General features: G+C 40.2%; 2 protein-coding genes across 3 annotated transcripts; both read right to left on the minus strand.

The window, feature by feature from the left end:
- Positions 1 to 1,312: 1,312 nt before the first annotated feature.
- fbxo4 (F-box protein 4) lies at positions 1,313 to 7,061 on the minus strand. Its single transcript, XM_061900343.1, has 7 exons — positions 6,820 to 7,061; positions 4,457 to 4,704; positions 4,167 to 4,387; positions 2,312 to 2,387; positions 1,990 to 2,162; positions 1,739 to 1,917; positions 1,313 to 1,658 (listed from the first exon to the last, which is right to left on the minus strand). Exons 1-7 carry the CDS (start codon positions 7,054 to 7,056, stop codon positions 1,566 to 1,568), a joined length of 1,227 nt encoding a protein of 408 aa, XP_061756327.1. The 5' UTR covers positions 7,057 to 7,061; the 3' UTR covers positions 1,313 to 1,565.
- Positions 7,062 to 7,128: 67 nt separating this feature from the next.
- Positions 7,129 to 18,657, minus strand: rimoc1 (rab7a interacting mon1-ccz1 complex subunit 1). 2 transcript variants are annotated; one of them, XM_061900356.1, is made up of 6 exons: positions 18,498 to 18,657; positions 17,995 to 18,104; positions 12,507 to 12,653; positions 11,000 to 11,131; positions 8,126 to 8,240; positions 7,129 to 8,042 (listed from the first exon to the last, which is right to left on the minus strand). In XM_061900356.1, exons 1-6 carry the CDS (start codon positions 18,589 to 18,591, stop codon positions 7,810 to 7,812), a joined length of 831 nt encoding a protein of 276 aa, XP_061756340.1. In that variant the 5' UTR covers positions 18,592 to 18,657; the 3' UTR covers positions 7,129 to 7,809. The 2 variants fall into 2 exon arrangements, with proteins under 2 accessions (XP_061756340.1, XP_061756349.1); XM_061900365.1 differs by lacking the exon at positions 12,507 to 12,653.
- Between the last annotated feature and the right edge of the window lie 4,400 nt (positions 18,658 to 23,057).

Raw genomic sequence — 23,057 nt, forward strand, 5'->3', positions numbered from 1 at the left:
AATATTAAATATTATAAATATGCCTCAACTACATTATATATATACACTATACTTACAACATGTAAACCTTGATGGAAGTGTTAGGGTGTTTTTTAAGTGCTTTATAGGCTGAACAGAGCGACTCCCAAAGGCTCCATTGTAAGCGGACTTTTGGTTGCATTTATTTACGAGTTACAATGTATAAAAAAGAGGAAAACATGTGTCCTTGTCTGACATAAGGACTGGGAATGATTGGCAAACTTCAGTTTCTCCCTGCCCACTGCCCACAGTTCCCTTTGACCCATAATTTAACTAGAACTGTGCGATATTCTCTCATTTCCATTAAAAGATTGTTAACTAGAACTATGCAATATTCTCTCATTTCCATTCCCCTCAATTAGGGGTGGGCGACATATCGATATACTCGATATATCGCGGGTTTGTCTCTGTGCGATATAGAAAATAACTATATCGTGATATTCAAGTATACGTTCTCACGCAGTTGCTTTTGGCTGAGGGCATTACACTGCATGCGTTTCCCACTCTTTTTGTCTCTCCTTCTTATAGAGACTTAAAACAAGCGCACCTTCTTACATACGTCGCGTGTGCAACGTCACACGCTCCCATGGAGCAGAGGGGTAGCGACATGGTAAAATTAGCTGTGATGCTAGCGGTGCAGTAATACGAGAGAGAACAGGGGCGAATCTGGTAACAAATTAAGGAAGAATTCCCAAGAAAAACAGCATGGGGTTTATCATCCGGCAGTGGTTTGGCTTCAAGCGGGAAGATGAACAATTCTGCGGGAAAAGCGTTGCTACAAAAAGTAGCATCATTTGAAAAGTCACCTGCTAGAGAATAATGAGTGCATGAAACTCTGCATGTCAACATCTTCGTTTGGTGCCACACCAACAAAATGCCGAAGCAATAATTTCCAGATCAACACCGTATGAAAAAAACAGGAGATAACGTCCACAGGAACCTACCACATAGCGTAGATTTCCCATTATGCAGCTCATTTTTATTTAACACTTATTGAAATATCTTGTGTGACATCATGCACAAAAGTGCACTTTTTTTGTTTTTAACGATTGTAGTGGCGTTCTGTACAAAAAGTGCACTTTAATTTGGTGTTGTTTTGATATGTCACCTTAGTGACATCATGCACAAAAGTGCACCAATAGCTTGTTTTAAAAAGTCTCTGATAATCTTGCATTTCTGTTTTGGAAATGACATGAATGTTTGTGCCACTGCTTAATATTTGTTTGATAAATACAGTTTTGGTAATTGACTGATTTCCCTCTCTGCATGAAAGTTTAAAATAAGCATATATTAATAAATATGAACAAGAATGTTTTAATGTAGACACATAGAATCATCATACTGCTGTGATTATATGCATCAAGTGTTCATTCAAGACTAAGGCAAAATATCAAGATATATATCGTGTAGCGTGACATGGCCGAAAAATATAGAGATTAATAAAAGGTCATATCGCCCACCCCTACCATCAATACATACCATTACTGTTCATTATTTAAAGAATACCACATTGTGCTTTAATAAGTTCACAGTACAATACTTGAAAACTACCTATCATAAACTTGGACCCCAGAGCATCTCAGCAACCAAGAAATTCCATCCAGAAGACCTGACAGGGTTTCAGCAACTGTGTCCTGCACCTGATTCAAAACACAGGACACATTGATCATTTGTAGGATGTTTGAATTATTCTCTGCATGAAATATGCACTGTTGATTACCATCCAGGGATTAGCCAGTTTGGGAAGTCCTAGTCTCTTTGCCACATCGACGCACGGGATCCTAGTCCGGCTAACACCAGGTTGCATTTCATCTGTGGCCACACATGAGAGCACCAGCAGAGGCTTGGTTGCCGAGCTCAGCACGGCGCGGATCTGAGCCACCTCGGATATTTCTTCACCTGTTTTTAATACATGAACCTGACTTAGGACAAGTGCGGAAAGAGAGGCTACAATTAAATATCTAGTCCCACCTCTTCCTGGCTCAGCATTGGCCACATAGATGACCCCCTCGACGACCTGGCACACCTGCTGCACCTGAGGGGCCGGCCTATAGACTGGCTGACCTGAGCTATCGCTCCCTACTAAGGTGAAGAGTTTACTGCTCATGTACTGCTTCTGCACTCTGGCTCGTTCCCTATCTGCCCTGCACACACGCACACGCACGCACGCGCACGCACGCGCACACACACACACACACACACACACACACACATACACACATACACACATACACACAAAATAACACAAGCATCAAATTGCTGCATGGAACAAAACTATTCAGGGTCCACCTACTTGTTCGTCGAGTAAAGCGTTAGGATGTTGAACTTGTGCTGGTTGTTGAACATGTAAGTGATCCCTGAGCCGATTTCTAAGATGGAGAAAATGTTTGAATGACACATATGCAGGCAGAGACAGACATCTACTGGTGGGCCTGACATCCTGCAACGTAAACAACACCTCAACTATGGACTATAACCCCATTTTCATCTAAGTAATATATGGCATTCGACAAAAGTGAGTACACCCTTCACCCTTCAGGAAGTATTTTATTCTATTTTCTCAGAAATGCCATATCTTTTAGAGTAGTTCATGCTGTCGGTCTTGTGAAAATGAATGACACTCCAACATCTTCACCTTCCTAATGTGTATTTGGGTTGGCATATTGTCACAGAGAGGGGATCCTGCTCTCCTTCACATTGTCAATATTACACGGAATTCTTGTTTCCCTTGAATGGACCGCAGCTCCCTCAGTGTAAGCAACCCCGGATCATGATGCTTCCACAACCACTTCTTGCTATTTACTCTGCACTTTGACGTCTATAAAGTTCATCCAAGTTTTAGTTAAGTATTGTCCCATGAGATGATCTACTTTAAAATAAAAAAAAATGCTAAACTGGAATGGTTGTACTCACCTGTTTGTGAGATACTGTATTCTGCTAATCCCCAAGTCTATATTTACTTTCTACTTTATCTTTATCACAGCTAAAAGGATGAGTATCGTTCACATCTGAAACAATAAGGTACAGATTACCGTCACCTGGGTATTGATATCGATACTCAATGGTACCAATTTTTTGTCCTTTTGTGTGTGTTTATACTAATATTAAATGTAATTCTTTATTGCAAAATATAAAAATGAGCCTGCGATGAGGTGGCGACTTGTCCAGGGTGTACCCCGCCGTTCGCCCAAGTGCAGCTGAGATAGGCCCCAGCGACCCCAAAAAAGGGACAAGCAGTAGAAAATGGATGGATGGACAAAAATGAGCTGAGGATAACTGCTGTCCATCTTGTTTCAATATCACTAAGTTGCAATTGCAATTGCAAATCCAATTAGTTAGATGGCAGTCGTGTATCGTTTATGGTGTGTTGGTTAGTTCAAGTTTGGATGTCTGTTGAGTCCTATGAAGTGTTAATACTGTAAGTATTGTACTTACTATGCACCAGCGGTTAGATTGGAACGTGCATCTTAGGTGTACTTTTCATTGACAAATTTGGAGGTATTAAAAAAACATTGCTAATGCTGATCAGTAGCATGTCAACAGCAAAGCCAATGTATATTAGCATCAAGCCAGCGCATTTAAATAAAAAGTTAACTAGTTAAGTTAAAGTACTAATGATTGTCACACACACACTAGGTGTGGTGAAATTTGTCCTCTGCATTTGACCCATCACCCTTGTTCACCCCTTGGTAGGTAAGGGGAGCAGTGGGCAGCAGCGGTGTCGCACCCGGGAATAATTTTTGGTGATTTAAACCCCAATTCCAACCCTTGATGCTGAGTGCCAATCAGGGAGGTAATAGGTCCCATTTTTATAGTCTTTGGTATAACTAAGAGCATTTTTTGAGTCAATTACTTTGTTGGCATTGAAAATTGCAACACAACTTAGTGGTAGTTTGGCTGAGTCTGCTCTCAGTGCTGCTTAAGTGATCGTCAAGTGCCAAAGTGCGAAGAGCCAGCAACTTCGGTGACGTCACGTACAACCCAGGAAACGCAACATAGAACTGTTGAATTTTACATGAATCGGTGCTCGGTAGAACTGTCGGGATTCAGTCAGGGCCAAAAAGTAACCTACGGTATTAGGTACCTATCCCTTGCAGATATCACCAAATAACTAAAATTCAGGGAAAATAATAAAAACATTCCCCCACCATTGATCTGTCTGTTTGGGATGCCTGTCACAGGTAAAATATCAGGGGTGTGCATGAGCCTTGTGACCAAAGAGACATCCAGTTGCTCCATGCCAGGACCAAACATGGCGTAGCGGGGTTCAGCCGAAGGCACCAGAGACTGCAGGAAGGACGACAACATTTGATAAGGAGGACGAGAAGGAAGCCACTTCTGTCTGCACGAGGGGCATCCTTTCAGATATCTGTGGGAACATAGATGTCATTGGGCTGTCAAGAGGTTCAGTTTATTTTGAAGTGTAAAGTGCACTAACTCTGCCATGATGTCAACATTTGACCTCATGCCCTCTTCTGCACCCTCAAAGACAAGCGGGGTATCCAGCACCTCCAATCGGGGCATTGATAAGTGATCGATGGAGCTCCAGGAGGGCATGTCCCGGAGGAGAAAGAACCTCCACAGCAGTGGATCTCTAACCAAGGCCCTCCAATAATGGCTGGTTGCTCCCAGGCGGCAGATATCCACAGGTGACAAGAAGGTCATAATGTGAAACTGAACGTCCACCTTTAGGATGGAATGAGGAAATAATTGTCCTTATAGTAAAGTGGAAAAATTACCCCCAAAGGGATGTAACGATTACCGTTATCACAAACACAGTAAATTTCCCAATGACTGGTAATACCTTTTTAAATTGTAATTTTTGTAAAAGCTCGATTATTGCACTTACAAATAACTTCAAAAAACGTACCGTTAACCCAGGGATCGGGAACCTTTTTGAGTGAGAGAGCCATGAAAGCCAAATATTTTAAAAATGTATTTCTATGAGAACCATGTATTATTTTTTAACACTGAATCCAACTAAATGAGTGCATTTTTAAGTAAGACCAACATTTTTAGAGTCTCTTATTATTTTTAATGACAGTTATTCTGAAGTCTGATGGTTTATAAATCAATGATGAAATCTTAACATTGCAACACATGCCAATACGGCCGGTTTAGTTTACTAAATTGCAATTTTGAATTTCCCGCAAAATATCCTGTTGAAAACGTTGCGGAATGTTGACGCGTATGCCGCGTGCTTGTGATGTCACCGGTTGTAGCGGACATGTTCTTCCAGCACCGAACACGGCTAAAAGGCGTCTGCTTTAATCGCATAATTACACAGTAATCTGGACATCTACGTTGCTGAATCTTTTGCAATTTGTTCAATTAATAATGGAGACTATAAAGAACAATGCTGTTGGTGGAAAGCGGTGGATTGCTGCTGCCTTTAGCAACCGATGTTTCTTTGTTAGTTGTCAAGCGAACATGTTCCTCTACCAGCAAGTTTTTGGATGGGAAAATTATGATATTAAGTCGGCTCTTACCGGAGACTTGAGCGGATTATGCGACCTCCTTCTGCAGCTGTCCAAAAGGCAGCTGTGATCTTGGCTCCTCCATTGGCTTCTCTCAGAGACACTGGCAGTCACCACAGCCCCCCGACTTTCTGGTATGAATATATGATCTCACTAAAACACTATTAAAACAATAAGCACATCAGGGATTTTCCAGAATTATCCTAGTAAATGATAAATGGGTTGTACTTGTATAGCGCTTTTCTACCTTCAAGGTACTCAAAGCGCTTTGACACTACTTCCACATTTACCCATTCACACACACATTCACACACTGATGGAGGGAGCTGCCATGCAAGGCGCCAACCAGCACCCATCAGGAGCAAGGGTGAAGTGTCTTGCTCAGGACACAACGGACGTGACGAGGTTGGTACTAGGTGGGATTTGAACCAGGGACCCTCGGGTTGCGCACGGCCACTCTACCACTGCACCACGCCAATGTGTCTAATAACATCTGAATCGCTCACACTGCCGTCGCCTCCCCCCCCCCCCCCCCTTTTTTTTTAATGCTTCACTCTAACTTTCCTCATCCACGAATCTTTCATCCTCGCTCAAATTAATGGGGAAATTGTTGCTTTCTCGGTTAAATCGCTCTTGCTGGTGGCGGCTATTATTATAAACAATGTGAAGACGTGAGGAGCCCTACAACCCCTGACGTCACGCGCATATCGTCTGCTACTTCTGGTAAAGAGGCAAGGCTTTTTTTATTAGCGACCGAAAGTTGCGAACTTTATTATCGATGTTCTCTACTAAATCCTTTCAGCAAAAATATGGCAATATAGCGAAATGATAAGTATGACACATAGAATGGACCTGCTATCCCCGTTTAAATAAGAAAATCAAATTTCAGTAGGCCTTTAAGCAATGTCAGCTAAGATTTATCTGAGAGCCAGATGCAGTCATCAAGAGCCACATTTGGCTCAAGAGCCATAGGTTTCCTACCCCCGCATTAACCATTTCTCTCCCATATTTTTTTATAGTAGACAACATTCATAAAATGAAATAAATTAACTTAAAAAAGTTCAAATGGTTTCACACATTAAAAAAAAATCGAAAATAGTTTTTAATGGGGCGCCCTCAAAATAAAATGTTGCTTAGGGCTGGAACTCAGAAAGGGGCGATTATGTACAAACTAGGGTTCATCCATTTTTCTACCGCTTGTCCCTTTCGGGGTTGCGACAGTAGTAAGAAATGTTTGACAATATTGATACGTAAAATTTCTATTAAAATTTGAAAAAGAAAACATTGTCGCAGTATGCCTATTGCTCATTTGCTGTTAACTCACAGGTAAACAGTCCAGAAAGCCCGGTCCTTCTTCGCCGCTATCCAAAACATCCTCTTTCACACCGGAAGGTAAATAAAGGTCACGAAAACGTCTTAGGCTTCGAATAACGACGGATTCGCTAAGAAAATGAGTCTTCCCAGCCATGACTTGTTGCCAAAGTTCGCAAGTCCGCCGTGAAACCAAATCACGCTGTATGACAACAAAAGTGACGTGCCGCTTTTTGCTACACTTCCGCATTGGCAGCGGGGGAGCATGATGGGTACTGTAGTGCGAAACGACCGACGATGTCGGCATTCAAAACAAGACTCGTTAAAACAACACGGGCTTTATTGTCACCAAGGACATAAAAAACAGAAATTTTCATCCAAACACGTTCTCTATTAAAAGCTAAACAAATAAAAGTTTTATTAAATTTAGGAAAATTGCAATAATGGGGAATAAGTGATGGATCATGAATAACTAGCAAACATGTTTAAACTTTCCTTTGCCTGGTGTGTATTTTATACACATTTAAAACGTGTGTATATATCGTACGAACAGATGTCAAATAATAAATGCATACCAAAATGGCAACTTAATAAATAAAAAGGTTACTGTGCAATGTTTCATTTTAGGCTGTGTAATTTATAAACTAAAAAAAATGTATTATTAAGATTCTTTTTTTTTTATATTAATGGTATTATAACACATTCTTAGAGCAAAACAAGTGCCCTAATCAACAGTCTGGAATCAAGATAACGTGCTTTTTCAGCAGAATGAAAAAAAACAAAAAACTTTAATGTCAGTTTTACACCACCTGCAGAACTTTCTTCTCCAAAGCATGAAGCGAGGTGGCATTAACACCCTTGCTGATATACAATTTCTCCCCTCCTCTCATTAGCCTTTCATTACACCGTACCTAACCTTTTTTAGTTTAGAGGGGACTGGAAAAACACTCAATACTGATCTTAGTTGTGTCCGAGGAAGACCCGGACACGGGGGCAGCGGGCTTTACTGTAAAACACTGAGGATTTCCTTGGCATTCTCCGTGTTCCAGCCCTGTCCCTGCAGAGGGCCCTCGCAGGCAAGCACATACTTGTTGAGGATCTGTGTGCCAATGTCCCTAAACTGGAGGCGATCTTTACAATCCATCATTTCGCTGCTGTAGTCTTCATACTTGACGGCCCAGAAGCACATTTCGCCGATGTACATCATTGTCAACAGGTGCGTGTCTGAGAAAATGCCTTGGAAACCATTTAAGAAAGAAATTACAACCCACACAACAGACTTGTGGGTTATTTCAATATTTTGCATTCAAAAAACATACCTTCAGATAGGAAGCCTGCCGTAGCAGTGTCATGGAGCACCACCCCATCATTGAGCTTCACTGAGTTCCTCACCTGCAGCATCCGCATTAGGTAGCGCACTCCTTCCTGAATACACTGGATGAAGACATCAGAGTCACATGATGCATACAGACAAGCAAGGCTAAGTACTTCTAATAGTGGCCTCAGCTCGAACAGATCTCCACTTAATCTATTATAACTGATCCACCGCACACACTGCCTGTACAGCAGACATGGCACCCACAAAGTTGATTTAATGTGGAATTTTAGGAGAAGGTGCTGCTGTGTGCAAAATCTGCCAAACACTTTGTAACATAGTCGAAATCTAAATAATTAGGGAAAGTGATGCATACATAACACATGAAAAACTGATTTGTGAGAAAGTTTGTTAGTGCGATTAAATTATTACATATTGATCTGAATACAAGACGGTATTTGTTCTCTAGAAAACAAAAGAGTGTTTCATATATCGGGTAGTGCTGTCCCGATACCAACGGTACCAATATGTTTTTTGATACTTTTCAAAATAAAGGGAACCACAAAAAATGTAATTGTCGTCTTGATATTAAAATTAAAAGGTATTAAAAATACTGGGCTTTTTTTATTTCACGCACGGAACAATTTACAATTTCACATATTACATACAGCCTGTCATAACCTAAGATAAGGTTAGTGTAGAATAGAAAGCTTTATTGTATTGTACAAAATGCTTCATGATTTTTGGTTGTCACACTTGGTCCGTGCTTTAAGAAAAATACTATCATTAGTAAATACTAAAAACAATACTATGGCTAAAACTATATAGATAAGACATGTAGGTAAAATAAACATTGTTAAAGATAAAACCCAAACTGTAGGAATTTGTTACAAAATACAATAAATTCACTTGCATTAGCTTATGCTACATGGGCCGTTTTGACTCAGCTAATATGCTAATAATTGGCAACAGTCCATTCAGCTGTATGCGGTGTCTACTATTCAGCTGTATGCGGTGTCTACTATCTCTATGGGCACAACGAGGTAGCTAGTAAGCTACATTCGGTCTTTAAACTCCTTGTGCAGGTCTGGATACTTGTCCTTTAAAAGTTTACCTAAGTTTGGAAGTATTGCAACCTTTGCTCAATAGGTTCACCTTTGTCTTGAGGTGCAAACATCTCATTTAAAGCACCGCTTGCAGAGCGGCACTTTTATGTTTTGAAGTCAAAATACATCCATATTTCCCTTCGCCCACCCTCTTTATAATTTGACCAGTAGAATTGCCGTTTCTGCCATTCTCCCTCTTCTGTCTCCATGCTTGTTGCGCTTGTATGCGCTGTGTTTGTGTTTACTTACTCAACATGGACTTTGGCTCATATTACCAATGTCACTGCGGTGCGCCAGCTTGCGCATGAAGAAATGTACCGGCATTTTTCAAAGGCAGTATAGTACATTTTTGTATTTATTACTACCGGGGTACTGTTCATGTATACCGTAGAACCCTAATTGTGGGTATATAGTGTGTCTAATTTCACCTAAACCCTCCCACCCACAAAAAAACAAAAAGAGTTGTTGAAAAAGAAGAGCAGTTTTATATTTTGGTAAATACGGTGCTTTCATTTTGTATCACGTATGTAAAGAGATGGATGGATGAGTTGAATACTGTATCTTATCCACCAGCACTTTGTTGTTGAGTAAACACTTTTGACCGATAAGCATGACACAGGTGATCCTTGGTTTCCAATATTCCATTTTACATTTTATGGTTACAAATATGGCTGGTTAAAACAATCGATTATGGATCGATATATTCACATATTTAACAACATCGATTCGCAAGGCACAATATCGATTATCCAATGCTACGTATGCGATTGGCCACTGATCGGTATCGGTTGATTTTCGTGGAAAAATATGGTCGGTCATTGTCAAATAATGCCTTTTAATGCCGATCACAAACAAAGATCCTCCGGCTGAAAAGTGGAAGGCAGCTAATTTTGTGTCACCATACACAGAGTGGAGACGCTCCCCCAAAATGACAAAATATATTTCTTATTACTTTGAGTATCAATACTACGTATTAATATTACTGGAGGATGTGGCTCAACATGTGACACACAGAGAGACAGGAGCAAGCGTGTTAAAAGCTAAGCGAGCTTTAAACACCAAGAAATAAGTGCCTAGTGAAGTTTAAGAAGTGTAGATGGAACCATGTTGCGGCACAAAGTAAGCAGCTACTCAGAAGAAATCATCAAGTAGAGTCTAGAAAAAGGTAATATAACAACTATTGGTGTGTCAGACGGTCAGCATTGTCGCAGTCAGTACACCATATATAAGAGGATAGGATAGACCCAAATTGGCATTATCGAGATTAGGGGTAGCATCAGAGTGATACTAGAATGATTAGATTGATTTCTTTATTTTGGCAAAATTATTTTATGTTGTTTTAATGTTTACAAACTCAAAAAAAATTCCCTGGACACAGGAGGACTTTGAGGGCAGAAACCAAATCATCTTAATTAATGTTTCCAATTAAAGTGATCAAAATAGTTTTGATAGCTTTCTGGAAGCCATATTTTACAATGTTATTACTTGTTGCCTACACTGTATTCAAATTTCAAGTGCATCATGTAAATGTTTCACCTTGGACTTATTCCAGCCTCAGAAGCGCGTAGGACCATAAAGTACTTCAATCGATAGGAGAATATACGCAAGGCCAGATTTGACAGGGAACACCCACATTTTAGAGTTGCTCCACACAGACAGCGCATCCTGGATAAAGGCGCGCAATGACAGACCTGTGTCAGGAGGGAGAATGCCGCACAGCTTTTTCCACTTTGGCGCATGAAAGAATAAGCCCCTAGATGGACGAGTGATACCTTAAGGAACGTCTCTTTGTTCTGCTTGATCCATTGCTTCCGTTGATGAAGGGTGTGGCAGTACATGTAGAGCAGTGCGCCACGTCTCCAGTAGAGGCATTCTAGCAGCTCTAGTCCCAACACAGCCTGCACCTTATTGGACAAAACACAGCACTGTCACAGACTGACAAGCAGAGTATGCTAGTGTTGCCTAATGCCTGTGTGTTTTCTAACGCTTTGAGATAACATTTTTTAAACAATGACAACTTCTCTTAAAATGTGTGTGATGTTTTCTTGATGCTTTGATATCAGAATAACATTTTTTGTGTTTATTTAGTAAATAGCAACTGGCTGCTTAACAAATTACCTATTTGCTATATTGCTATATTGTATGTACATATAAGACGCAGATATTGAGCTTATTGCATTAGATGACAGAATAATGAGATTCTGAACTTGTTGTATTTCATACAATTACAGTACTTTGTGTCCATTATGAATCTCTAACCAAATATGTAATTTAGACAAAGTAATTTTGGCCCCGTTTACAGTACACACCAAATCAGATTTTTTTTTGCCCTCAACTGCCACATATCAGGTATTTTATTACCATCCCAAACGCTCCAAAGTGTTTCAAATCTGATATTTTCACATCAGATTTTGGTCACATCAGGAGGTAGTCCGAATACAACTGGAATCAAAAGTGACTCCATTCTAAACAAAAATGCGACCTGATTGCGACTTTTACTTCATCTTTTGGTCGAGCTACATCATCCGTCACAGCACGACCACTTTCCTTTTTACAATTCTCTTCTTCCATCACCTGCCTTCATCCTCTTTAAAACAGCCACGACGCAAACCTGCAAAAAAAACTGTTTTGCCCACCCCCGTATCAGCTGGTACAGGCCCACATATTCCAATAAAGCTGCCAAAGATGTGCCTGTATATTACTCTTTTATTTTGAACCTCCATAATCATCCTGTGTCAACAAGGTTAATTCATGTCTGAAAACTTGCCAAGTTGACTTCATGTCCGTTGCCGCCCATAAGGAGTGTTTAAAGTGTAACTACAATCCGCCTTAAAAACAGAGCATTTCATTTTGTGTGCATGACTTCCTGTCCAACACAAGCAGATTCAAGCTTAACTGAACTGATTTGTTGCAGCGTCCGACAAATTAAGAATTTCCGCTTATATTTAGCGCTGAAATGTGGAAAATCAACGGATAAGGTGGTGGAAACGGACATATCGACATAAATAAAAACGGTACGAGTCGACTGTGCAGGTGCCAGTTTAATTTAGAAAAAAAAATCCTATTCGGGCCACTTTTGCCTGCAGAGTAAATGTGGTCTGAGACACTGATCAAATGTATTGTGATAAACATGGAACATGTATTTTAAAACTATATGCATGCATGGTTGTAAATGATGCATGAACACAGTGAAGACATCATTCTCATGTGGTTTTATGTTAAATTTCCGCATAAAAAAATAAAGATACATGTGACAGTTATAACATAGTGGGACCACACCTCTTGAGATGGTGCAAGTCGCCCCACCAACACTTCCGGCTCGGTCAGATCTTGCAGGAGCTGCTGGATTTTAAACGGTGAACATTCCTCTGGAAATTCCTGATCCACCAGTTTGTTCTCTTCATAAAATGTAATATCTAGAATCACCTACAACACACAATCATTATTCATTTTATACTACCACTTACTATTATTTTCAAATACATTAGGGCTGCACGATTAATCAACATCGAGGTTATTTATCAGTGCAAGATTTTTTGGGGGCGTTTCTTCTCTGCTGTCACTGGCAATTGAGTGACAGACATGTTCGAAAATCAGAATTGTTCAGCCTAGCGTTTGGTTGTCTCTTGCTTCAAACAGGGAGAAAGACATTGTGCAATAATCTCAGCACCTGAGCACATTTAACAGTAAAATTAATCTTTTCTGTGCATTTTATTCACACAGGAAACATGTATAAAAGAGAAGGCCTTCAAACACGCGACTCGCCACTAAGTAACAAAAATTTGGAAAAAAATATGATTACAAAGACAAATGTACCTATGTGGGAATAGTTAAACTTCAAACTGGATGGCCCTTAGCCTATCAACACAGACGAATGAGTGACAATGCCCTGGTCACGTGATGGCAATAAACAAAAAGACAACAACCCACCTCGTTTTTCCAACTGGAAAAAAAAGCACTTTAAGATGTTCAATATTTATTTAAGTTACATTCTTGCTAATAGAAATTAGTCCATTTTTTTGGTTTATCTATTTAGGAATTATTTCCATTCCAATTACAGTACAATGGTAAAAAATGATAAAGAAATTAGAAATACAGGTTTATATCGTTTTAAATAGTTACTATCATTATTAGTATGTATTATTATTACATTACATTACATTATAAACACTGTAGTTTTTATCAATTATTTCTTGTGTGGAAGAGCATCGTGTAGACCGTAGATTGTATATTTTCTGTCGGAGAACATGACACAAACCTTCCTAATTGTTAGATGTCCCACTGTTTATGTTATACATGCTTCACTGATGAGAGTATTTGGCAAGCACCCTTTTGTCCTACTAATTTCACCGATCGATGAACTCATCGTAGCTTGTTTGCATGTACAACTTTCTCCAATGCTGCCACAGAAAGACGTCTTTTATGCCACTCCTTTGTCTTTCCAACAAACGTTTTATACTGTGTGTGAATGCACAAAGGTGAGCTTTGTTCATTTTATTGATTTGCTGGAGTGATTATCAGACATATTTGGTCAATCCATGACTGCAAGCTACTGTGTGCTAACATGCAATTTAGGCTGGCTGTATGTACATGTTGAATAATTATGCCTCATTTGTAGGTATATTTCAGCTTGTTTAATTTTCTTTGCGATTTCTTTATGATCACTCATTTTGTCCTAAAGTCCAGTTTAGAGAAGTATTTAAACTTGAATAAAGTATATAATTCCTCCATATTAGCAGACACATTGATTCAATTCAATGCAGCTATTATAAACACTTACATCATGTGTTGCCTTCATTACAACACTTATATAAGCTTTTAATTCTTTGCAGCTACATATTTTTTATTTATTTATTTTTGGTCCAATATGGTTCTTTCAACATTTTGGGTTGCCGACCCCCGGTGACTTTGATTGATTGAGACTTTTAATAGTAGATTGCACAATACACTACATATTCCATACATATGACCACTAAATGGTAACACCCGAATACGTTTTTCAACTTGTTTAAGTCGGGGTCCATGTTAATCAATTCATGGTATAAAAATATACCATCAGCATAATACAGTCATCACACAAGTTAATCATCATTAGAGTAAATACATTGAATTATTTACATAATTTACAATTCGGGGGATTGGATGTGGAGGGGGTTGGGGCAAGGTTGTTAGGTTTGGTTGATATCAGCACTTCAGTCATCAACAATAATATCATCTGAGAAATGGACATTGAAACAGAGTAGGTCTGACTTTGTAGGATATGTACAGTGAGCAAGAACGTATTGAGTTCAATTACAATCAGTGGAGGTGGGATGTGGTGGGGGGAGGGTGTTAGTCTAGGGTTGCAGTTGCCTGGAAGTGTTCTTTTAGTGCGGTTTTGTAGGAGGGTAAAGATGCACTTTCTTTTACACCTGTTGGGAGTGCATTCCACATTGATGTGGCAAAGAAGGAGAATGAGTTAAGACCTTTGTTAGATCGGAATCTGGGTTTAACGTGGTCTGTGGAGCTCCCCCTAGTGTTGTGGTTATGGCGGTCATTTACGTTATGGTAATAGTTTGACAAGTACTTCAATTTCAGGGAGGTGTAGCGAATTTTATAGACTAGGCTCAGTGCAAGTTGTTTTACTGTCCTACACCCTGTGCCAGCCCACTTTGGAGAAGTAGGTAGGAATGAGGTGTGATCTGGGGTGGAGGTCTAGAAGTAACCTGACTAGCTTGTTCTGGGATGTTTGGAGTCTAGAGTTGAGGGTTTTGGAGGTGCTGGGGTACCAGAAGGTGCATGCGTAATCGAAAAAGGGTTGAATGAGAGTTCCCGCTATAACAGTGGTTCTTAACCTGGGTTCGATCGAACCCTAGGGTTCGATGAGTCGGCCTCAGGGGTTCGGCGGAGCCTCTGCCGTGGAGGTCAAGACACACCCGACTTATTGTGTAAATAAAAACTTCTCCCTATCGGCGTATTATAGATACCCTCAAACAATGTGCCCTCTATGCGTGAGCAAACGCAAAAACTCCTTGAGCATTCAGTGGAGCACATGTGAGCACACCTGTCCCAAACCTGAGTAAGTAACAAATTAAATGTTTTATTATTATAATCAAATGACAGCTGTCATTTCCATGACATTATTTTCTAATATAAGTGTTTTGGCCCACTTTAATGACAATAACAAAAAATATTATTTTTCATGAGCTGTGTACAAGTATTGTATGTCTGGGTGGAAAACGATGAAAAGAAACAGACTTTTTATTTTGCTGTGAAAATAAATACTTTATTTTATTTGATCATTTAAAATGACATGAGAGTGGCACTTGCCGAGGTGACGCCACGCATATCTGAACTGGTTTCTCAAAGGCAACAGCAGAAGTCACACTGATTTGCAGGTGTGTAATTTGTTGTGAGTTCATGCACTGTATTTGTGTTGTTATTTGAACAAGGTGATAATCAAGCACGGTTCATTTTGTGCACCAGTAAAAAACAACATTTAAAGGCCTACTGAAACCCACTACTACCGACCACACAGTCTGATAGTTTATATATCAATGATGAAATGTTAACATTGCAACACATGCCAATACGGCCTTTTTAGTTTACTAAATTGCAATTTTAAATTTCCCGCGAAGTGTCGTGTTGAAAACATCGCGGTATGATAAATAAATAAATGATAAATGGGTTGTACTTGTATAGCGCTTTTCTACCTTCAAGGTACTCAAAGCGCTTTGACACTACTTCCACATTTACCCATTCACACACACATTCACACACTGGAGGGAGCATGCAAGGCGTTAACCAGCACCCATCAGGAGCAAGGGTGAAGTGTCTTGCTCAGGACACAACGGACGTGACGAGGTTGGTACTAGGCGGGGATTGAACCAGAGACCCTCGGGTTGCGCACTTCCACTCTACCACTGCGCCACGCCGTCACAATGATGACGCGTATGATGACGCGTGCGTTTGACGTCACCGGTTGTAGCGGACATTTTTTTCCCGCCCGATCCAAGCTATAGGTAGTCTGCTTTAATCGCATAATTACACAGTATTCTGGACATCTGTGTTGCTGAATATTTTGCAATTTGTTCAATTAATAATTGAGAAGTCAAAATAGAAAGATGGAGGTGGGAAGCTTTTAGCCTTTAGCCACACAAACACAGCCGGTGTTTCCTTGTTTAAAATTCCCGAAGGTGAAGCTTTACTATGGAACAGAGCGGTCAAGCAAACATGGATCCCAACCACATGTCAACCGGCAGGTTTCGGTGACAAAATTGAGGTAGTAAGTCGGCTCTTACCATAGTTATGAGCGAAGCTTGCGTCCTCCTGCAGCTGCGGAATATTACCTCCTCCCACCGGAGACACTGGCGGTCACCACACCCGTTGCCACACCCCTCCAACTTTCAGGTACCATATAATCTCACTAAAACACTAGTAACACAATAGGCAGATCAGGGATTTTCCTGAATTATCCTAGTAAATGTGTGTAATAACATCTGAATCGCTCTCACTGCCCTCGCCTTTTTTTTCTTCTTCTAGTCTTTCACTCTCACAATCCTCAACCACAAATCTTTCATCCTCGCTCAAATTAATGGGGAAATCATCGCTTTCTCGGTCCGAATCGCTGTAGCTGCTAGTGGCTATAATTGTAAACAATGTGAGGATGTGAGGAGGTCTACAACCAGTGACGTCACGCGCACATCGTCTGCTACTTCCAGTAAAGGCAAGGCTTTTTTATTAGCGACCAAAAGCTGCGAACTTTATCGTCGATGTTTTCTAATGAATACTTTCAGCAAATATATGGCAATATTGCGAAATGATCAAGTATGACACATAGAATGGACCTGCTATCCCCATTTAAATAAGAAAATCCTATTCTATGCGTCAGCTCTGGGAATTTTAAACAAGGAATCACCGTGTGTTTGTGTGGCTAAAGGCTAAAGCTTCCCAACTATCTTTCTACTGGGACTTCTCCAATATTAATTGAACAAATTGCAAAAGATTCAGCAACACAGATGTCCAAAATAATGTGTAATTATGCCGTTAAAGCAGACGACATTTAGCTGTGTGTGCGTAGTGCTCATACTTTCTAAAAACGCGTGACGTCTTGCGTACACGTCATCATTACGCGACGTTTTCAAGAAGAAACTCCCGGGAAATTTGAATTTGTAATTTAGTAAACTAAAAAAGCCGTATTGGCATGTGTTTCAATGTTAATATTTCATCATTGATATATAAACTATCAGACTGCGTGGTGGGTAGTAGTGGATTTCAGTAGGCCTTTAAACAAAGTCACGCGCGGGCATCCTCCATAAAGGGATACACCCCTACCAGGAGGATCGTCATACTCGTTCCGAGTGACCGCCGATGACATGAAGTTGACAAGCCATGCCAAGGAGCTAATTTGATTTGATTGCTGTCCCTGTTTGAATAAGAAAATCTCATTCCAGTAGGCCTTTAACTTTGCCTTGAATTTAAAAATAATTGTATTTTTATTTTTCACTAAAGAAGGGTTCGGTGAATGGGCATATGAAACTGGTAGGGTTTGGTACCTCCAACAAAGTTAATAACCATTGCGCTAGAATCTTCTTGGTACTTTTGTTGACCAGAGAGGAAATTCTGTAGAGAAATCTTGCAGACAAAACATCATGTGTCTGTACGCATAAAGGTCAGTATATTAAATAAATAAATGATCAATATTAAAATATAAAAGTCACAATTGTTCTTTTTTTCCGGAAAATCGTTGCAGCCCTAATACACATGTAGGTTTGATGTTGCAAAGTACCTGTGTGTAATCTTGAAGCAGTTTAGAAAGGCTGCTGCTCTCCCCTCCTTGTCTGTAGTAGCTTTTCAACTTGTCTAGTATGGCATCTGCATTTTGTATATAGTCGTCATCTATGGAAAATGGGACAAGTTAGAATATGGCTTTTTTCCCACCTGCGGGTCTGCAAAAAACAAACAATGTTGTCAAAAAGGAGCAGAGTACGTCGATGTTGTCGCTGCGCACAGAATTGACAGAAAACGTCAATGCTCCCATTCGTTATCTGCAACGAAGGGTTAGAGTTAACATGTTTTCCTGCTTTATTTTTTTACTATTACCCCCTAGTGTCAAAAAACGTGATGTCTATTGGTTGGAATTCGTCTGTGTCGGTAAACAAAAAAAAACAAAAAAACTGATCATTCGCTAGCTAGCTAAAATGCTAGCTGGCTAAAATGAAACATGGACGCCGGGTTATTGCCGATAGGGACCAACATGGGCAGTATTTCCTCAAAGTGTTCCGCCTTTACCTTGTTTTTCGGCTTTGAGAGCAGAACACTTGGCATCTAACTCGAATATCCGTCTCTCCAACTCGAGGCCTTGTCGCCTGTAGTCGTCGGCCATGACTAAAACTAATTGTCACGTGATGCCCGGTCACGTGTCCAAGCAACGCCAATGCGGCAATGCGACACTGTTTTTTTTTTAAATTTTAAATTAATTTTTTTAAATATGTTGAACCCGAGGTTATACAATATCCCCTTGAATCCACATAAAAAATAAATTACAAGCCCTTATCAAAAATACCGTGACATGGTCGGAATGCAAACGCAATGAATGCGCCTCACAGCTGTGGCTTGCTTGTGACGTCACACAACGTATGTTCTTTGTTTACACTTTTCATGTGAGTGCGTGTTTTTGCTGTCAGAGAGGGTGTTACTTTTATTCCATGACGCAATTAAAATCTAAATCAGGTCTCATATTTAACATGGACTCTGACCAAAATCGTATAAAAATAGCAATTGAATTGTATCATTCATTTATTATGTCATATTTAAACTATTGTGTTGAAGTCTGGGGAAATTGCTATAAATCACATCTACAGCCTTTAGTCACTCTGCAGAAAAAGGCTATCAGGATTGTGTCCAATGTTCACTACAGACATCATTCAAATCCACTATATATGCTTAAAGCAACTTAACTACTCAGTGGCCTAGTGATCAGAGTGTCCGCCCTGAGATCAGTAAGTCGTGAGTTCAAACCCTGGCAGCGTCACACCAAAGGCTATAACAATGGGACCTGTTACCTCCCTGCTTGGCACTCAGCATTAAGGATTGGAATTGGGGGTTAAATCACCAAAAATGATTCCCGGGCGCAGCACCGCTGCCGCCCACTGCTCCCCTCACCTCCCAGGGGGTGATCAAGGGTGATGGGTCAAATGCAGAGTATAATTTCGCCACAGCAGTATGTGTGTGACAATCATTGGTACTTTAACTTTTTTACTTTAAGGCCTACTGAAATGAGATTTTCTTATTTAAACGGGGATAGCAGGTCCATTTTATTTGTCATATTTGATTATTTCGCAATACTGCCATATTTTTGCTGAAAGGATTTAGTAGAGAACATTGACGATAAAGTTCCCAACTTTTGGTCACTAATAAAAAAGCCTTGCCTGTACCGGAAGTAAAAGCCGATGTGCGCTTGATGTCACCGGTGTGAGGACTCCTCACGTCTGCACATTGATGACAATCATAGACACCAGCAGCGCGAGCGATTCTGACCGAGAAAGCGACAATTTCCCCATTAATGTAAGCGAGGATGAAAAATTTGTGGATGAGGAAAGTTAGAGTGAGGCATTAAGGGAAAAAAAAAGGCGAGTGCAGTGGGAGCGATTCAGATGTTATTAGACACATTTACTAGGATAACGCTGGAAAATCCCTTATCTGCTCATTGTGTTAATAGCGTTTTAGTGAGATTATAAAGTCATACCTGAAAGTCGGAGGGGTGTGGTGACCGCCAGTGTCTCTGAGAGAATTAAGCCAATGGAGGAGCCAAGATGACAGCTACTGCAGGAGGACGCTAACTCCGCACAAATCTCTGGTAAGAGCCGACTTAATATCACAATTTTCTCATCCAAAAACTTGCTGGTTGACATGTGGTAGAGTAACATGTTCGCTAAAGCTTCACATAAAACAAGGTAACACTGGCAGTGCTTCGGTTGCTAAAGGCACCTGCAATCCACCGCTTTCCACCAACAGCATTCTTCTTTATAGTCTCCATTATTAATTGAACAAATTGCAAAACATTCAGCAACACAGATGTCCAAAATACTGTATAATTATTTGATGAAAAGAGACGACTTTTAGCCGTAAGTGGTGCTGGGCTAAAAATGTCTGCTCAACCAATAACGTCACAAACATGCGTCATCATACGCGTCATCATTCCTCGACGTTTTCAACAAGAAACTCAGCGGGAAATTTCAAATTGTAATTTCGTAAACTAAACCGGCTGTATTGGCATGTGTTGCAATGTTAATATTTCATCATTGATATTTAAACTATCAGACTGTGTTGTCGGTAGTAGTGGGTTTCAGTAGGCCTTTAAACTAAACGATGTGATCAATTTTAAAACTGCTCGAATTAAGTTAAGAGCATCCCAAAACTCTCTACCATCCAATATACAGAACTTATTCCATGATAGAGATGATCACCATAGTTACAGTTTAAGAGGAAACAACAAATTCCATCCATCCATTTTTCTACCGCTTATTCCCTTTAGGGGTCGCAGGGGGGTGCTGGCGCCTATCTCAGCTACGATCGGGCGGAAGGCGGCGTACACCCAGGACAAGTCGCCACCTCATCGCAGGGCCAACACAGATAGACAGACAAAATTCACACTCACATTCAAACACTAGGGCCAATTTAGTGTTGCTAATCAACCTATCCCCAGGTGCATGTCTTAGGAAGTGGGAGGAAGCCGGAGTACCCGGAGGGAACCCACGCATTCACGGGGAGGACATGCAAACTCCACACAGAAAGATCCCGAGCCTGTGATTGAACCCTGACTACTCAGGACCTTCGTATTGTGAGGCAGACGCACTAACCCCTTTTCTACCGTGAAGCCCAAAACAACAAATTATATTTGCCTAAATTTAGAACAACTTTAAAATCAATGTGCATTTCAGTGCGTGGAATCAGTCTGTGGAACAACTTAGGGGACAAGTTAAAAACGTGTTCTAACATGATTCAATTTAAAACACTGTTTAAAAAATAAGTACTGAAGAAGTACGGGGAGGAAAGACAGTCATGCCCTCAGCACAGAGCGATGGGAGAGAGGTGTCTGGTCAGAGTGTGTGTGTGTGTGTTTTGTCTCGTCTTGTCAGTGGTACTATCGTATTGTTAGTGTACAATAGTTTTTATTGTTTTTGTTTATAAAGTATTGTTCTTGTATTAAATTGTTTATGTTGAATGTGGAATGAGTGAGAGGGGTTGGGATATTATAAGCATCTGCTTCATCCAACCCCTTTTCAAGCCTTGCATGATTATCTCTGCCAAAATGTAAAAAAGAAGGAAAAAAAAGTGTTTTGTTGTATTGTGCAGGTTTGAAATAAATATTTCAATCAATCAATCATACAATTAAACATTGTACTCACCTTAAAACTCATTTGTATACTCTAGCCTTTAAATAGACTCCCTTTTTAGACCAGTTGATCTGCCGTTTCTTTTCTTTTTCTCCTATGTCCCACTCTCCCTTGTGGAGGGGGTCCGGTCCGATCCGTTGGTCATGGATGACGTACTGGCTGTCCAGAGTCGGGACCCAGAATGGACCGCTCGCCTGTGTATCGGCTTGGGACATCCTTGCGCTGCTGATCCGCCTCCGCTTGGGATGGTTTCCTGTTGGCTCCGCTGTGAACGGAACTCTCGCTGCTGTGTTGGATTCGCTTTGGACTGGACTCTCGCGGCTGTGTTGATCCATTATGGATTGAACTTTCACAGTATCATGTTAGACCTCTCGACATCCATTATTTTCGTCTTCTCCAAGGTTCTCATAGTCATCATTGTCACCGACGTCTTACTGGGTGTGAGTTTTCCTTGCCCTTATGTGGGCCTACCGAGGATTTCGTAGTGGTTTGTGTTGTGGTTTGTGCAGCCCTTTGAGACACTAGTGATTTAGGGCTATATAAGTAAACATTGATTGATTGATTGATACTTAACAGGGCTATTTAGACTAAGACTTACACTTTCTTTTTATTGTCATTCAAATTTGAACTTTACAATACAGATAAGAACAACATTTCGTTGCATTAGCTTGTTGCAATGCAGGATAAAAGAGCAATAGGGTGCTGATATAAATACATAGATTATTGTACAGATAAATATATTGCACTTTTGCATGTGCATCCACGATTATGGAGGTATGTTATATTGTATTTATATTCCAGTTAGTTAATCCGTTTTCGGGGGATTGAGGGGATTATTATGATGTATTCAAGAGTCTTAAGGGCCATAAGACTTGAATATACATTAAACATTTGTTTTTTTATTGCAATCGAAGAACAATGTTCTTAAACAAAATAGTGAACATACTAGACAGCCTATTACCTGACACCTGTCACATATACAGCTGTCACATGTACTGTAACATTGTACATGGCAATTGTTGTATATTGTATATACGATATAGACATAATATATTATTACATATCTGCATATAAAATATACTGTACATATGTAAATATTACGTGCATATGTTATATTTTTCACAGCTATATTTCGTCTATTTATACCTGAATTGTCCTTTCTATCCTTACACTTTCCATCATTGTTAATGAACTACTGTGTTGAACAATTTCCCTTGTGGATCATTAAAGTTTGTGTAAGTCTAAGTCCAAGCCTGTCTTTTAGTAGTAAGTAAGCAAACAAAGGCAAACAAAAATGTGTCTGCTGACATATGCAGTAACATATCGTGTCATTTCTCATTCTATCTATCCATCCATTTTCTACTGCTTGTCCCTTTTGGAGTTGCGGGGGGTGCTGGAGTTACATTCTTGCGGAAGGCGGGATACACCCTGGACAAGTCGCCACCTCATCACA

This window comes from Nerophis ophidion, linkage group LG01, assembly GCF_033978795.1.
Source record: "Nerophis ophidion isolate RoL-2023_Sa linkage group LG01, RoL_Noph_v1.0, whole genome shotgun sequence".
Taxonomy (NCBI): domain Eukaryota; kingdom Metazoa; phylum Chordata; class Actinopteri; order Syngnathiformes; family Syngnathidae; genus Nerophis; species Nerophis ophidion.

Bases quoted from the DNA above. Each gene is read 5' to 3' on its own strand.
- rimoc1 (XM_061900356.1), bottom strand. From the start codon at position 18,591: ATGGCCGACGACTACAGGCGACAAGGCCTCGAGTTGGAGAGACGGATA. The intron at 12,654-17,994 runs GTACTTTGCAAC...TGTGTGTTGTAG, and splicing joins TGCTTCAAGATTACACACAG to GTGATTCTAGATATTACATT. The intron at 11,132-12,506 runs GTGTGGTCCCAC...TTGTCCAATAAG, and splicing joins GACTTGCACCATCTCAAGAG to GTGCAGGCTGTGTTGGGACT.
- fbxo4 (XM_061900343.1), bottom strand. From the start codon at position 7,056: ATGCGGAAGTGTAGCAAAAAGCGGCACGTCACTTTTGTTGTCATACAG. The intron at 4,388-4,456 runs GTTAGTGCACTT...ATGTTCCCACAG, and splicing joins AATGTTGACATCATGGCAGA to ATATCTGAAAGGATGCCCCT. The intron at 2,163-2,311 runs GTAGGTGGACCC...GCGTGTGTGCAG, and splicing joins ACGCTTTACTCGACGAACAA to GGCAGATAGGGAACGAGCCA.